This window comes from Pteropus medius, unplaced genomic scaffold (genome assembly GCF_902729225.1).
Source record: "Pteropus medius unplaced genomic scaffold, Ma_sr-lr_union100, whole genome shotgun sequence".
Taxonomy (NCBI): Eukaryota; Metazoa; Chordata; class Mammalia; order Chiroptera; family Pteropodidae; genus Pteropus; species Pteropus medius.
In genome coordinates, this window is record NW_024354886.1 from 2,428,955 (window position 1) to 2,447,444 (window position 18,490).

The window sequence follows — 18,490 nt, forward strand, 5'->3', positions numbered from 1 at the left end:
CGGCAAACTACTATAGACTAAAAGGTCAGAAAAGACTGCCAGAGTTCAGGTTTGCTAATTAGTTAAGGGCCTGCTGCCCTTGTACTGCTTTCATTTGAGAACAAGTAAGCTATCCCCCAACGAATAGAGTTTCTAATACAGGAAGTCTTAACATATTCAAATCAAATGTTGCGAGAGAGAACGCGCGCGCGAGCAAACACACATGATGTTGAAATTGTGGTATAAAACTCATACTTGAAAAGAACTTACATGTCCATCAACAGGGGACTAGATAAATTGGGGCATAGTATAATGAGGGTGACCAATAATTCATCAACCTACCTGAGACACACTGAAGAATACAAAAAGATGTTATTAATTTCACTGGTACAAAAAGCATAAACTGAGACTGTTCCAGGTAAATCAGGACCTTAATTATAATAGAAAATTATAAGTTAATATGAACTAGAGCAACATATGTCGAAATGACTGGTTTCTAAAAGCATCGTTAAAAAATAATGCAAGTTGTGGAATGAAGAGTGCAACATACCACTCAGACATTTTTAAAACTGAATCATATATTGTTTATATAAATGTCATTCAAAATAAAAAGTATAAATACAAGTATAAGAAAGATAATGGTTGTCTCTGGGGTGAAAGGAAGATGATGGGGTAAAAGAAAACTATGAGATTTTAGTTCCATGTTAAAATACGTTATAAAGAAAAAAATGTTAGTATTTATTAATTCTGGGTTGGCTTGTGGATGTTTACTGTATTAATCTCTGTAATATTCTGATTTTTCAGACACCCACAGCTGACATATACCCACCAATGAATACATAATGATAGAGATAATCGGATGAGCTGAACTATCTCAAGAAATACATAACCAATGTTGTGTTATACCTAAGAAATCTTTCTTGGACTTTCAGCTTTAAAGAAATCAGAGAGTCTACAACAGTAATCAAGTCAACAGAACTATAAAGATAGAAATAACCTATCCAAATGCTTCATTTTAAGAGCAGCAGCTGCTTTTTTCTGGGAAAAGGTGATTTGAAAAATCAAGGTATGACCAAAATACTGATTCTACTATCCTGCCCAAACCTTACCATGCTATGAAATAACTAATTGGAGGATTCTTATACTATTTTCTTGATGGAAACAGGGTTCCCACAATTTCTAAAAGGAAACATATATAACAAGTACTTAAAATTTTCAGATTCACTGCTGCTCTTACTACGGATCCTCAAAACTCAGCTGTAACTTCTAAGGGAATAAAAGCAGAAAAGAGATTAGAGTGTAACTCAAAACAGTAAGGAAGGGCTGCAGGTTCATGAGAAAATGTTTTAACTTACTTGCTATGAAATGGGAATTTGTTACTTTGTTCTGGAAGTTATCATAAAACTCAAGTCACCTTGAAGAAAAATGTTTGTATACTGGTTTACACCATTCTAGCCTATACTCGGCATTACTGTATTACTTATCTTAGATGTCGACATTTAGATTCCCTAAGCTGAAAGCTACAGCCAACTTTACTTTGCTCATTCCAGAAAGAAACTAATTAGTTCTGGAGTCTGTCAGACTTAAGTACAACGCACTTTTTAAATTTTTATAATTTTTACAATTACATTAATAGTAAAGTCTAAACATGTAAACAAAATCACATTTAATTAAAATATTCCTATTCTGAGATTACCGAAATTAAATTTTTCATGTACCTTCTTCCAGCTTTATCCCATGTATGTGTAGTCTAATTACAGGATACTTTGCAGTTATCTGAATCGGCATGAAATTAACCAGTATGTCATTTTTAAAAGGGGGGAAAAAATCCCAAACTAATGGCATATTAAGAGCATAAATTATGGAATTCTATTATTCAATTAACATTTTAAATTTAGGTAGAAAATCTGACAGCAATGAACAAGCTTGATAATTTTCAGACTGGATACAAAATATGCAGCAATGGATAAAATAAAATCATGCATTAATACTATTTCAATCCCTTATAGCCTCCCCTTGAAGTCCATTTTGAATTTAAAACATGAAATAATGACAATGAAATTACTATACAAAATAGTTTTCTCCCAGCTGACAAAGGCTAGTAACAGAAATATACTAATTATATTTTCTCCACTGTTAAATATCAGAACCCAGCATCTAATGTTATTCATTTGACTAGGTACTTGAAAGCAGATTCCTAGAAAACTAAATACACAGTTAGCCATAAAGTCATACCAGATATGCTTCCTATATGAATGTATAATTTTCTTTCTCTATTGCAATATTCTTCACTAATAATGAGGCACAAGAAATAACCATGAAATAAATGTAAACTTGCTTAACTATCTTCCCACAAAGAAATACATATTTGAAAATTTACATTGAAACTGCTTTTCAGAAAATTAAATGTCACCATTATCTTATAATTTCATAGATATTTTATATGAATTTTCAATGAATCTTCAACTGACAAGAGATTCCCTTACACTTTAGTTCTTTTAGTCTTGCCTCTTTCTATAAATCAACATAGCTTTAACTTTAAAAGTATTTTTTTATAGAAATTATTCTGTAAAAAGTGAGGGAAAAAAGCTTTTTGTACCGTGAATAAATCCAATTTTATGTGAATCATGGAATAGCACGTTTCTTAAAAGTTAGTCTTAAATGGAACAGTATGTTCAAACCAAGTCTACGGTTTAAAAGAAATTGCTTACTTAGATTTCTCAATGAAGTACCTTTGTCATAGTTTATAAATAATAAGATATTTTAGTGTTAGTTTTTCAAAGAAATTACTGAAAGTTATTAAAAATTAAATACATATAGATGTCTAAAGTCCAAAGGACCAAGTGGTTCTTTTTATACTGAGCACATGTTAAGTTTCTCTTCTGATAATGTCATTAGTGCTACTCAAAGAAATCTTCCATTTCTTAGGACATATCTTCAGGCCAACTCCCTTATAAAGAATAAAGTGGTCTAGAGATTACAGCTACTCTTCCTAGTCACCACACTTCTCGGTCCCCTACAGCAAGTCTTTCTAAGGGTAGTAGGAAATAACACCACATTGCTAAAAAAGTTACTTCAGACAGTTCTTTAAAAATTTCTGCCTTGATTTCTTCCCTACTTGGGAGCATCTTGTTTGGTGTTTCCGTCATCCATACTTTTATTTAGCAAAACCATCCTGTGAAAAGTACTGTTTTAATGATAGCTGGGCTTCAATACAGTAGTACAGAAGGTCACTGTGAATTAGGTACTCAATGTCTCTAAATATCATAAGACCAGTTAGTTATCTAAAACTCACAAATTCATAAAGTGTGGTGGCATACAAACAGAAAATAATAACATAGGCGATGTCATTTCTACCTTTGTAAGAGACAGGACTACCCTTTAGAGATGTTGTGTTTGACTTTCCATGTATATTTTAACACAGCAATAGGCAATTAGGTTTTAGTTCATGCTTTTACACAGAAAATTATGTTAGCAAAACTAGTCAAGAGTTCAGAAACAACAAAGGTCACAAGAAATCAAATGGTTAACACCTTGCCTAAAGACCAAAAGAAAATATGCCTTATTTTACAAAGAAAATTTGAGATCCCAAATAACTAAATGATTTTCCAGTGAATTTTTGCAATCTGATGGTTTTCAAACTTTTTAAACCATACCTAAGTAATATACCAGTAACATACATTTATATTACACAACCTATTACACATTATTTTCATTTATTTAAGTAATGCAAAGGTTTCACAAAACAATACCCTTAAAATTTGGGACACATTCTGATTATTTTTACTTAAATTTTTTAAAATGCTGATCAAGACCCATTAAACTGATTTCTTTACCCACTAATAAATCACAACATCCACAGTTTGAAAAACTGCATTAGAAAGTAGTGTTTCAACCATAACACAGTATCATGTTATGAAATTTTGTTGCTTTCTATTATAGATATTTACTGATTCTTTTAGTAAAGACACACACAACAATATAAAAATATTAAAAGAAAAGGACAGCGTAACAGGTAGAACATTATCAAGGAGATAAAATGCCAAAACTAGATAAAAAAAAATCTTCTGATAGCTTTAAAAATCAGAAAATCTGCAAGATCAATTGATAAACTTATGTTTAAGAGTGTTTAAATACCATCGCTTTCAATAGTTCAGACGTTCCAAAAGTTAAAATAAACTGCATACCTGTCAAGCAACTCCTTTCTTTAGCGATAATATAAAAATAATTAACATTCTTTATTGGGAAGGATGATACATCAACTCAAAGATGGAAGAATCCTTACCCAAACACTATAGGTGCTCACAGAATAGTCTCAGTCTTGAGAGAGAGAGAGATACCCAAATTTCTAAACAAATGTACAGAACTGTGATTTGAGGAAGGAAAATACAGAACATACGAAAGGAAGATTGAAGGGGAAGGTAAAAAAATAGCAAACACAGGCATTTTTTAAAAAATCATAAGTAAATCTTTCCTGTTTTCTTAAAAAAAAAATTAAATAACCTTAGAAAAAGAGAATTCAGAAGAGCATTTTAAATCTATTGTACCTCAAATCATTACACTAGAGTCAAACATTTCTTGGTGCGTCCCCAAAAAATTTTCTTTATATGTTCTGGTGATCGTGGCATAGAAAATCTTGGATGATAGGGTTTTCAGGTCAAAGGCCCTTTAAGACTAAGAAAAGCATATTACACATTTGTGAAAAAATAACTCCAAATGGTCTTAAACTTCAGCCAAGCCAAATCGGAGTTGTCAAAAAATAAAAGTAAAAATAATACCCTCCTATTTCAAAAAGAAAAGCCTTCAGGATAGCAAATTCAGCCAGTTTGGACACCCTTCTGTATACATGCCAATGGCTGATGCAGACATTTCTTATTCTAACAATACAGAGAAACACTATTATTTGATACATAATTTATCAGCAACTAACATTTCAATGGTTTTTTAGTAACTCTCACTTTCCAGATACTCATTTCGTTCCCTTCCTCTGACCTCAAACAGCCCAGAAATCTTTTTATTTTGTTTTTTTAAAAAGGGAAAAATATCTAAGTGATGGTAGTTATCAAAGGTGTGTGCTCATCATTTGGTAGAATATTTCCTCAGAAGTTATCAAAATGAACTTTAAACTAGCATTAACAGTTCCTAACCTAGTACCCTACTCTCTCAATAAGACTTTAAATGTACTTTTACTCATTTCATTCAATTTTATGTAAACAAATTATAACAAACTTACTTTTCACCACATAGATTTACTTTGAAAAGGTATCCCGAAAAATCTCTAAATAACCTAATGGTACACAATAGCGATTTTTAGTGATTCTTCTACCTTCTAAAAGTACACTGTACACTTTACAATATACTTTGAGTATTTAAAATCACAGTGGCCTTGGACAAAATAAAAATAATCTTCATGTTGTCTTGCACATCTCCTGCCTCTGCTGCAATAATGCATTTCTATCCTCTATATTTATACAGAAACAAAATCCACAAATATATCTTTAAAGTTCAATGACCTTTTATCTTTTGAATATCAAAAAGAACACCAAATGATTCAGCAAGCAGGATATTACTAGTCGTTCCTTTCAAATGATGTTGGGGAAATTGGGAATGCGGGGGTAAAGATAAAGAGGAAAGGAAGAGATAATGTGTTTTCTTTACATGCTTAAAAATATCATCTTAATGTTGTTAAAGCAAAAATGGTAAAGTTATGTAGCGAGTAATAAACACAAATCACTAGAGACAATAAATAACTATAACCACAGAAAATAAAACTGCGACAGTCCAAAGAAACACCAAGACATGGTCAAACTGTCCTCATTGGTATTTTTTTAAATTTTATATTTAGTTAGAAACATGAGAGTTCTTTTTGAGTGTTTGGTGTGAGCTACCTTACTCAAAGGTGCCTGGTCTTCCCCCAAAGCCACACTTTACTAAAGTATAAGGAGGAGCTAGTTCTACATGGAGACAGTCAATCTAATATACATTTTGTCTCACTGCTACTTTCACCTTTACTTTATACTCTCATCAGTGAGGAAGCTTTTCTTCATGTAACTGTAGACATGCAGAGTAAGAAGCAGAAAACATTCAACATGGCAGAGATACTGCAGAAAGATGGATAAAAACCAAACTTACCAATATTTTTTCCTTTTAAAGACCCAAAGTATTTGACAAATTCTAAACTTTTAATATATACAAACTATTAGCTTCTGCAGTCTTCTCTACTCCTTCCCAATTATCCCTTGGTTTAGGCATAAATGTAAAGGTATAAAAAGCTTACACTATGATTATTTCCCTACTCAAATAGCATAATGAACAGAAGATGAAAACTGACAAAGATTCTCTCTGACCAAATTCTAGTCAGGCTCCTCTGAGCCCTCTTCTCAACTTTGGTCTCCTCCTTGGCCTATAAAAACTAGACTCTTAACACAATGATTTCGTCCACTCATTAAAAGATTTAAACAAACACTAACAGTTTCTAAAAGCTCAAGGCCCCAACCCTAGGTTGATTCTAGCCCCTTTTAAAATGTCTGCCTAGGAAAGCTTAAAACAGCCAAAAGAATTTAAGGTTTGTTGTAGACAACACCTGACTACTAGCCCCTGAGCACCCTATCTTAGAGCATTTACTAAAAAGAGTTTACAACTGTGAATCCTTCCTCTGTCCCTATATGTATCTCTTACAATTCAGGACTTTTTTTTTCCCTCAAGGGCATGAAAGCCATTCCTTAAAAATGTAATCATCAGGAAGGATAGGACCTCAGTCTCTGTAAGAGGACAAAACCTAACCTCCATGGTTGTCAGCTAAAATATATGGCCAGTCTTATCATCATTTACATTGACCAACCCTTTGTAATTTTTCACTTCCCTGACTCCATTGAGCTCCATTGAGCCAAGAGAGCAACCCCTGCCTACTTCTCCACTTTCCCTTTAAAATGTCCAGTCATTGCACAAATCAAAGTTGAGTTCAGTTCACACTGGACCCTTTTCCCTATTGTAGCAGTACATTACTGTTTAAAATCCGTCCTTACCTCTGTGGTGTCTGTTTATCTTAGACAAAAATGAAGTAATAAAAAAAGGAACATTAAACATACTTCAATCAGTAAAGACTTAGCTATTTTATGTAAGATCATTCAGATATAAAATTCTTTCAAACAAAACAAAACAAAAGACCTAAGGTTTCAACTTCATGAAGGAGTCATAATTCAAGGAGTCAACCAATCAGCATTTGGGGGCTGGAAAGGGCCCCTGACAAATCAAACCCAAGCCCTTTATTTACAAAGAAACAAAACCCCGTGCATAAACCCAAAGGAGGACCAAATGATTGAGATAGTCTTAAAAACCACTAATAGAAAAGAAACAAAAGTAAGTAAAAAATATAAAAAATCCTTTTTCTGCACTTACCAGCAAAGCATTTGGAACAGAGGTTCATAGTCTTGCTGGACCTGGGGCAAAAAAAAAAAGAAAAAAAGAAAGAAGAGCTAAAAATTCAGTATACTCTAGTTAAAACATAAAGATGTTTGAAAGGTAGGCAAAGAATTTCTGGGACAGGCAACTGAACTAATAAACTAATTGTTAAGTCTCTAACCAGCCACCCCTCCCCCACAACAAAACAAAAACAAAACATAATACTGTTATCTGTTGAGTTATTCAATACATTATTTTTTGTGATTAACAGCTTGAGAAGATAACATGCAAGTCAATTTATCCCACGTGATTACCACATTCCCGCTGTTCACACTGGAACATATATATACCACGAAGTTAGCACTATAAACAACAAAAACTTTGTAAAGGCTGGCTTTCATTAATATACACACATATATTATACATGTATATGTTTACACACTCATTTATCTCTGTAACATTACTTTAACTTTTATCTCATCCTCTTTCCCCTCATTTCAGTCCTATATTTCATATACTGGTCACATTATGACCTTGTTTAAAATTGTTCCTTCAGATGTTCCCAAATTATTTTTCATGTCCTTTCCACTGTTAACAACATGGATGGGCACTTAACATACATTATCTTAATAATCTTTCCACAATCCCTAAGATGGGTATTACCATATTACTTTGCTTCTGAAATGCAATTTTTAAAACATCACATTAACATTTCTACAACAAGGAAACATACAATTGACTACAATGAATAATTTACTAAGGAAATGTTCCTACCACCTCCTCCAAAGGGTCTTAAATTGAGGGATCTTAGGAAATCAAGGACATACAGTCTCATCGCCATCTGACAGGTGAGCAGCTTGCCTGAGGTAACACAGTTGAGCTGCAGAGGAAGTATGTGACCTCAGTTCCGAGCTAACTCCAAAAGCCATCCTGCCATCCTTTGTTCACAATACAGCAAAGTGCCAGACACTGCACAGCAGCCCAGGTACAAGATGGCTGGCAATCAATAATAACTTGTCTGTTAAGTTCTTCTCATTGCCCTTTCCCTTCCTCATTTTCTCCAAAGGGGACTCATTCCTACAGCTTTCTTCCACAAGTCTCCTAGAATACTCTGTTGGATAAACTGACATATTTACAGCCTCATTCCTCAGCACCTCCCCTCCCAATATCTTAGTCTTTGCCCGGATCTGCTCCTACACATGGAATATGCCAACTTTCTTCTGTCCTCCTTAGTAAATTTTATAATTAATGAAAGCCTCCCTCAGGACATACTCCCTGAAGACTATGACTGTTTTCCAATGTACTGGAATACAAGACCTAACAGTTAATAACCGTCATAGGGTGACAAAATTTGGGAGGGGATGGTCATCACTTCTCTTCCCCAAAAGAGATGCTATGTTAACAGGTGGATCTTTCTTTAGGACTCTGCTTAAAATAAAGACACCAGAGACAGTAAGGAAATCTAAATATCAATAAATGCATGAAAATGAACATTTTTTACATGCCTGCTATGTGGTAAGCATAACGAGATGCCTTCAACCGTTTTTATGAAGTTAGGAAACAGAGGCTCTAACAGAGTATATACCTTGCCAAGATTACAGAACAAGAAAGTTGGATGAACCTGGTCTGCCTAACTCGAGATAAAGCCTGTGTTCTTTTCACCATGTCAAACTATGGCTTCTGCCTCCAATACTGAGGGGCAGTTTGGGAGAATGGTCCTACAACTAAAGATTTAATTGATGGTAATCAAGTCGGCTCCCTGAGAAAGTAAAGCCTTTAAATGGGAAGAAGCACAACTCTTGTCCTCCCCTCCAAATACATATACACACAGTGGGGAGCAACCCAAGGCTGCCCATCATTTCAGTTCTAACTCCCAAAAGTTCTGGGGATAAAGGAATCTCTTTGCTACTAGAACTACCCCCAGGAAGTAGGTCTCTTCCAGATGTGGTGGCTATCTCTTGTCCATGCAGTGCCATTAGAGCCAGGGGTCACTTATCACCTTTGCTGCTATTCAGAAGGACTCATGGAAAGCCTGCAGAGAACTGAGGGCAGCTCAGCACCAAGTGTGCTAGTACAAACATTTGTATTTTGCAAAGCTAGTAAGGAAAAAAAAAAAGGCAAAATAACATTTTTCTCTGCATCCCCTTAACTCTCTTCAGGTCGTTTATGTATTTAAAATACCTACTATACCTATATATTATCTAAATGACATCCATTCCACTTTCTGCTTAGGAATTTGTTAGCAACATGGTTATCAATCAGGTGATGAAATAATACAGCTACTGATATTAATCAAAACATAGATGTCAGAAATTTGAAATATTTTGGCTATAGAAATAATGGCCACTCTGGTAATGCCAACTTGGATCACATAGGTCAACAGTGAATTACTGAAAAACTGTCACAGACTTCTGAGAGTTTTGTTCCTTTCTCATGTCCAACATGTAAAATCTAAAGCATATCACAGGCATACAACTACTAACTACCCATGAAAACACAGTGTGACCAATATGCACAGTACTGGGACAGACAACAGAGTTCTCTGTGGCAGCAAACTTGAAAGGTATATAGGAGATCCCCACTGCTCTAGAGAAATTGCTGTTACTGAGATCTCCAATGGCTACCATGTTTCTAAAACCAAGGTTGAATGGGTTGAATAACGATGACCCAAAGATCAAATCCTAATCCCTGGAATTTCCTGGGGCGGGGGATGGGGGGGTGGGAGGGTCATTAAAAGTTTACCCTGTATTGTCCAGGTGGGACCTAAATGACATTACAAGTGTTTTGTGAAAGGGAAAATGGAGTTTGGAGAGACACAAAGAAGAGAAGGCAATCTGAAGATGAAGGTTGAGAATGGAGAAATATGGTCAGAAACCCAGGAATGCTGGGGCAGCTAGTGGAAGCTCGAAGAGGCAAGGAACAGATTCTTCCCTACAGCACTGAAGAAGGAGGTCAGCTCTGCCAGATTTTAGACTTCCCGTCTCCAGAACATCAAGAGAACAAATTTCTACTGGTTCAAGCCATCAAATTCATGGTAATTTGTTATGGCAGCCTTGGAAAACTAATGCACAGAGTTATATCTTTGATTTCAACTTACTCCCTCTCTTACCAGCACTCAACCAGATCTATCCTTCTTCCAACTTTCTCTACTTTTGCATTCTTGTCGCATAGATCCTAGATCAAATTTGCCCCTACTCTCCAGTTTTCCTTCCACCTAAGTGCTCCTTTAGCCACCTTTGTTTACTCCTCCACTGTCAAGAACCTTTATCTGGAGGTCCCAGGACTCAGTCCTCATTACCTCTACTTCTCACTTAGTGGTCTCATGTAGTTCCACAGTTCTAAATACTATATCTATACACTAAAGACTCACAAATGTTTGCTCTCACCCCAAACCTCTTTACACCTTGCTCCAAACTTATGTATCTGCCTATTTAACATCTCAACATGCAGCTCAGAGTCACTGTTTCAAACTAGAACTCTCAACATTCCCCCCGAACATACCTGATTCATTTTGTCCACCTTTGTAAATGGCAACACCTTCTTCCCAGATGCTCAAGTCAAAATCCTAGAAACCAATTTTGATTCCCATCTTTCCAAAAGTCTCTCATACACAATACTCAAGCAAGATCCACTGGCTCTGTTTACAAACAGGCCTTAAATCTATCTACTTCTCTCCTTTATCATTGCTTCTATTCTGGCAACCAATAACTCTCACTTTGTCCACTGCGAATGACTTTTTACTGGTCTCCCCATTCTCACTCTTGACCCTTTACAATGATTTTACACATAGCAGCCAGGGTGACCTTTTAAAAACAAGGTAGAAAATGCTATTTTCTTGCTTAACACCATTCAACAATTTCCTACTGCATTTACTATCAAATTCAAATTTCTTACCAAAGCATCAAACTCTCACCATGATCTGGCTCTACCTACCTGTCCTCTTCATTTCTTACCAATTTGCTCCAACAACATTCCAACAACACTGGCCTTTTTTTTTTTTTTTTCTGTTGTAGATGTGCTGTAGAGCTCTTGCCAATGCTTTCCCTCTACCTTAAATCACTGTACGACTGGCTCTTTCTCGTCACTTAGGTCCTGACTGAAACCTCCTCAGTGGGCTTCACCTGACCACCCAATTTAATCCAGCCCTTCTTCCTATTTTTTTCACAACACATCATTCTTTCATATCTCACCAGTGACCTGTTTACTTGCTGACTCTCTCTCACCACTAGACAGTAAGGTCACAAGAGCAGGGACGTTCTTGGTCACTCCTGTTTAATACTTAATAGGCATCCAATAAATATTTGTTAAGTAAATAAATGAATCCTCTCTTAAAGGCATAAACCATGAAAAATCTAAGTAGATTTTTCAAAAATATTTTGTAAAGGTCATTCAAAAACCATCTAGAAGACGCGCCATCCACAATTCCTGTAGCTGTCAGCCTGTCATTTCTCAGGACCTCGGTCACACTGTACTACCTACAAATGGTAGATAATGACACCCAGGTAGATAATGTACCTGGCCATGATTTGTCACCCAGGATGTAAAAAGTGGCAGGCATTTTCAGAAGTTTCTTTCTAATGAGATGGAGTTAGAAAGAAACTGGCTTAATTCTTTTTCTTCTTTCAATAATGTTTAATGATATTTTCTGGTTTTGAGAATACATTTGTTCCCTTGCACAGAATTCAGAAAACAAACAAAAGTATTTAAGCAAAAACCAAATATCACTGATAATCCTACCCCCAAAATAAGAACTGTTAATATTCTGAAACAATTCTTTATCTTATGGACAGATATACAAAATTAAGAATTTATTATATATAACAGTATTGATTAAATTGTTGGTATGCTTACAGATGTGCAGTTTATTATGCTTTATAACATGTTATATGCTTTATATGTTTTTATGTGACATTTCACAGAAAAATGTATATAAAAACATGTAAATTTATTTTATACTTACATTTAATATTTCTCATGTCAGTATATGTTTTTCAAAAACATTTCTGTTGCTCTATAATATTCCGTTTTATACTAATACTATAATTTGTTTAGTCACCCTCTTACTTTTGGATGTTTAACCTTTTTCCCAGATTTTTCTATTATAAATACTGCTATAATGAGCATTTGGAGACATAAATCTTTAGTCACAAATATTTAAATAACTTTCTTGAAAATTGATTCTGAGAAGAATTACTAGATGAAAAAGTATGATTCTGGTATTGCCAAATTACTTCCCATATAAGTTCTACCAATTTACACTCCCATCAAAAGCACTTTGAAAAATACTTTTTCAAAACGCTCTCACTGATACTGAGTATTATCCCTTTCAAATCTTTGGTTGATGGGAGAAATGGCTATCTCATTTTAATCATATGTTTTCTTCAGAAATAACAGATTTTCCAATTTTGAGGGATATTTATTTTTAAATAAAGAATAATTAACCTTCCAGCTAATTCATCTTGGGGAATTAAAATAACATTCCTAATTTATGCGTATTATAGAAACATTTTATGTGTAATATTTTCTTGACATTTATATAATACTACTATCTCTCGTCATCCAGGAAAACACGTGTGCCAGATCCCCCCAAAATATGTTAATATAAATGCGCAAATAAAAAACCCTGTCACTACCAATATTCCTCAACAACACTATTTTTGTCCAACACAGAGGAAGAAACTGAGGCACAAGAAAAATAAAAAAGACTCAAAAAGATAAACGACCTGTGTGCATAACTATGCCAAGCCCTTCCAGTCTGATGGTCCCTAAATTTCTATAGGTTAGGCATGGATCGTAAAACTGAAAAAAATAAGACTACAAAGAGATTTCCTTCTTAATAAAGAGAACCAACCAATCAGTAAAAACCAACTAGTCACATTTCCTAATTCGATCCACTTTGATAATCCAAAGGAAGGAGGGAAGGAGAAGAAAAAAGAAAGAGAGGGAAGATTGATGGGGAAGGAAGAGAAAATGTTGGTGAAAAAAAAGAAAAAAGCAAACCCCAACATCTCCTCCTCTCTAAAAATCATTCTAGTTGCCTTAGAGGTAAGGCTAAATGATCAAAGACTAATAACATTCTGTGTGCCACCTCATACACTTAAGAGTCAGCTATCCACAACAGCTAGGAAGCAGCAAACAGCTCTACTTAACACTGTGCTCACCTCAAGCAAATAAGGAAAAAAAAAGGTCAGTTCAAAGAAATGACATCCAAACTGGCAATGACAAAGGAGGATTTCAACAGTGCATCCAGCCTGTGTGAGCTGTTACAAATCACTCTAAATCAGATGTCTACAAATTTTTTTTCTTAAGGAATTGTTACAATGGAAAAGATGGAGTGATTAGTTTCTACAATGTAGCAATATCAGTGGTGCTACTTTAAAAACTAATTTCAGTGTGACATTTTAAATTCCAATTGGGGTATTGTAATGAGAAGTGTCTTCATATTTTACACACAAATTCAAAGACAAGGACATAGCATATGTCTCTCACGTTTTTTTGTGCTTTAAATTCTTGCAGTAAAAAGATATATAGATGTAAGCAAGTCAATTATCATCTGTGGCCCTGTACACATTACTAAAAGCTTAGTCCAGCACTATCAAACAATTAAAACAAAGTGAGACATGGACATCAATAAACTAGTAAAAAGGAAAATAAAAATTAAAGCAGGAGAAAAGAAAATACAGTGAACAAAACTAAAAAGGCCAACTAATTTTTCCACATAATAGAAACTCAATGACACTATCAACTCTAACACACAATGTATACAGTGAGTGCAGCTGTCTTGCCATATATGCACCAAAGTTCTTTAAAAAGAAGAAAATGATTTACAATTAAATCCTTACTTTTGAGCTAGGCACTAATAATTTTATACTAAATACGAACAGTGGAGGAAAGAGGGAGGGAGGGAGGGAGGGAGGAAGGGAGGGAGGAAGGAAAGAAGGAAGGAAGGGCAGGGCTTCCCAAAAACTTGGAAGTAAAAAAATTCAGGTTTGTATTCATGCCCAGGGGACTAGCCTGTGGGATTTCAAAAGAAGATCATGTCAAGGGAATCAAACACCCAGGGGCATCTATCTAATCAGAATTTGTGAAAGGAGTGAGACAGTAAAGTTCTCATCATTGGATAAAAACAATGAAGTCTGGAAGGACATCAGAAAACACTAGTGTTGGATGCTTTGCCAAGGTTTTTATACCAAATAAATTTTAAAGGGGGTAAAATACAGTTTTAAATGCAGATCTCAGATTTATTTCTAGAGTGTGTGATCTCATACAAGAGGTAGCTGCCACTGAAAAAGGCCTTTGGAGATCATTTAGAAAGCAATGCAATAAAAGCCTTGGAATGTTAGGGAGATCACAAATAGGATGGCACCTCTCCTAATGTTATATGAATGGGTTCCTGTGGCTTCAAATAAAATTTCTAGTGAGAGTAATATTTGCAGATTTTTTAAAGTGCTCTATTTCAGCTTGTAAGGAAGTGAATAACTGAAAATTGTAGTCAGTAACTTGAAACATGGTTTTAGTAACAAAGGTAGTGATGTCTGTGAAGATGTGGAGAGTTTGAATAAATGTTTCACTAAAATTTATACCAATTTCAAACTATACTACACACAGCTACAATAATGAACAGCCATGCCACCCTGAACAAGCCCAATCCTGTCTGATCTCGGAAGCTAAGCAGGGTTGGGCCTGGTTAGTACTCGGATGGGAGACCACCTTGGAAGACTAGGTGCTGTAGGGATTAAAAAAAAAAAAAAAAAGACAAAGCTGCAATAACGAAAACAGTATGGTACTGGCGAAAACAAACATATATAGATCAATGGAATAAAATGGAGAGCCCAGTAATCAATCCTCACTTATATGGTCCATTAATCTATGACATAGGAGGCATGGCTATACAATGGGGTAAAGACAGTCTCTGCAGTAAGTGGTGTTGGGAAAATTACACAGACACATGTTAAAAAAATAAAATAAAACTGAACCACTTTCTTAAACCATATACAAAAATAAACTCAAAGTAAATTAAAAATTTAACTATAAGACCTGACTGAAACCATTAAAGCACTGGAAGAAAACACCAGCAGTAAACTCTTTGACAGTGCTCTTAGAAAATCTTTTTGAATATGTCTCCTTAGATAAGGGCAACAAAAGCAAATATATACAAATGGAACTACATCAAACCAAAAAGGTTTTGCACGTAAATGAAACCATCAACAAAATGAAAAGACAACCTACTGAATGGGAGATGTTCACAAATGATACATCAGATAATATCCAAAATATATAAGGAACTGAATATCAACTTAACACCAAAAATAATACACTCCAATTAAAAACTGGGCAGAGGACCTGAACAGACATTTCTCCAAAGAAGACATAAAGATGGCCAGCAAATACATGAAAAGAGGCTCAAAATTACTAATCATCAAGGAAATGCAAATCAAAACCAAAATGAGATATTATCTTACACTTGTTAGAATGGCTATCATGAAAAAAAAAATCAACAAATATCTTACACTTGTTAGAATGGCTATCATGAAAAAAAAAAATCAACAAATATGGAGAAAAGGGAACCCCTGGACACTCTTGGGATTGTAAACTGGTATAGCCACTATGGAAAACAGTATGGAGATTCCTCAAAAAATTAAAAGCAGAACTGCCATACAAGCCAGCAATTCCACTTCTGGGTATTATTTAGCCAAAGAAAACAAAACACTAATTCAAAAAGACATATGCATCCCTATATTCACTGCAACATTACTTACAATAGCCAAGACAGGGAAACAACCTAAGTGTCTGCCGACGGATGGATAAAGATGATGTGGTGTATATATACAATGGAATACTACATTGCCACAAAAAAGATAAAGCATTGCTATTTGGAACAACATGGATGGACCTAGAAGGTACATTAGAATAAAATTAATGCTCAACATTCACTTTTGTAGTAGGAAAAACAGCAGGAAAAAAGATTAAGTTCACTTCTGTCCAGTTACCTGAAGAAATTGTACACAGTTGATTATTAAATTTCTCACTTAAACTATTACCATCCACTTTATAAAAGTCGTTTTTAGAATTTTTCATCAATGGAAGGCACTTTCTGGAGTGATGAAAATGTTCTAAATTTTTATCTAGGTGACGATTACGTAGGTGTATACATTTGTTAAAATTCATTTTGTTATACACTTAAGATTATGCATTTTAGAATATATAAATTATAGCCCAATGAAGTATTATTGGAACAGAAAGTAAATTTTTAAAATTCTACACTATATTAGGTACTACTAGTGGTCCATTACAAAAGAAATTCTACATGTTGCCATGAAAACAATACACAAAAAATTTCCCATTTGTTATGAGAGCAAAAAATATGAGAATTAAGCTGAGAACAAAAGATCTAAGAGAGATAATGGTAAAGTATTCCCTGCCCTTATTTTTCTTCTGGCTAGCCATGGTATTGCCACAAATGGGTGGGAGTAAAGGAACCTACATTTATGGAGGTCAGAGTGATTTGTCCTGAATAGTGGTCAACATAAATTTAATGGCTAGGAAACTTCTGAAATGGGTTAATAATTATACCCATTAAGAACCACTTCTTCTAAGGCAAAATACTGATCTATGCATTTTCTATCATCTTTGCGACCATCCTTATATAAAAACTACTGAAGAATTGCATATGCCTCTATCCTATCCAAGTGGCAAATACTCCACTTTATCCTGGTGAAGTGTGCATTTAATCTACTCTTATTAAGATAATTTAGGTTTGTAAGCAGAGGCATTCACTTATCCGTATTTATGGAAAATTAGATCAAACACAGGATAATTTTAATGAAAGATGAAAAGTAAACCAAAGCATTATTAGTAGATCTTTCTTTGTCAGAAAATGAGACATAAATCTGGGAAATGATATGGTTTTAAATAAGAGTTCAAAATACAGGGTTAAACAGGCTAGCATCAGTAGCTGTATGGCTTGGGGGAAAAAAAGCATGAATTATTTCTAGCAGCTGGAAAACATCCAAGTAAAAAGATCTAAAAGATGCAACATTTTGGTTCATGTCACTCAGGTAAGATGCAAGCATCAAAAGAACATTTATTTAATATAGAGGAAATAACAAAATCTAGCAATATATAAACACAAAAAAATTAAATGTGCAGGTTGTCACTAACATTGTATATCTTTTATACATCAAACACATCTTTCTTTTATTTAAATTCTAAATGTTTTATATATTATACATCTATTAAGGTATTCTCAGAGGGTAGGTGAAAGGGTTGAGATCATACCTACTTTGAATCTAAGTGAAAAATGGTTGAAAGGTGACAGCAGAAGAGAAACTGGTCTCTTTATTTCTAGTCTAATGCTCATTGAAAGAAAATAAGTTCAAAGTTCAAAATTTCCATTTTCTGACTAGTCATTCACTACAAAATACAAGAATGACTAAAGTCTGCAAAAGAAAATTCTCCACATAATCAATCTGAGCAGTTATAACCCTCCACCCAAGCAGGAAACTTAAGAGTACTTCTTTTCTGTCTCTGCTTCAATGAGACTTAATCTAAAGTATTCTTCTATAATCACCAAAGATTCCATTGCTTCTCTTTGTATCATATTTCATTGCCTCCCAACCCTCAAAATCATGAATTTCTAATGTCTTACTTTATAACCTTCCTACTATTGTAAATGCCTTTATAATCTTGCCATCAGTTTAACAACACTAGCTTGTTCTACAGGGGTAGTGGTAACAGCAGTGACCTGGGAGGAAAAGGCCTGACTTGAATGTGTGACCTCTAGTTTGGGTTTTCTAACCCAATAAAATAAAGTGGGTTACTTAGACCAGTGACCTCTGACATTCTATGAATCTATGATTGCACAATAATATAATCATATATAATCTAATCAAAGGACTGCTAACTCTCCTTAGTTATTTCTAGGCTAAATATTCACTAAAGCCTTCTCATGGGGACTATTTCCTAATTTTTCAGTGTTCTCTCTCTGGAAAACTGTTCTGAGATCTTCAATGAATGCTTACACTGTGGTGGTCTAATACTAAATATGGTGAAGAGATGGCCCTGTGACTTCTTTAAGCACCATTCCAATTATATGACTTTTTATCCATGG

General features: G+C 34.6%; 1 protein-coding gene and 1 pseudogene across 2 annotated transcripts in view; one reads left to right on the forward strand and one right to left on the reverse strand.

The window, feature by feature from the left end:
• The window catches only part of ZFAND3 (zinc finger AN1-type containing 3), a 319,318-nt gene that overhangs the window by 199,664 nt on the left and 101,164 nt on the right, over positions 1-18,490 (reverse strand). For both annotated transcript variants that reach the window (XM_039856094.1, XM_039856096.1), the window contains exon 2: positions 7,378-7,418. In XM_039856094.1, the coding sequence (XP_039712028.1) occupies positions 7,378-7,418 (41 nt within the window). The remainder of the gene's footprint in view (positions 1-7,377; positions 7,419-18,490) is intronic.
• LOC120597763 (uncharacterized) lies at positions 14,997-15,115 on the forward strand (annotated as a pseudogene).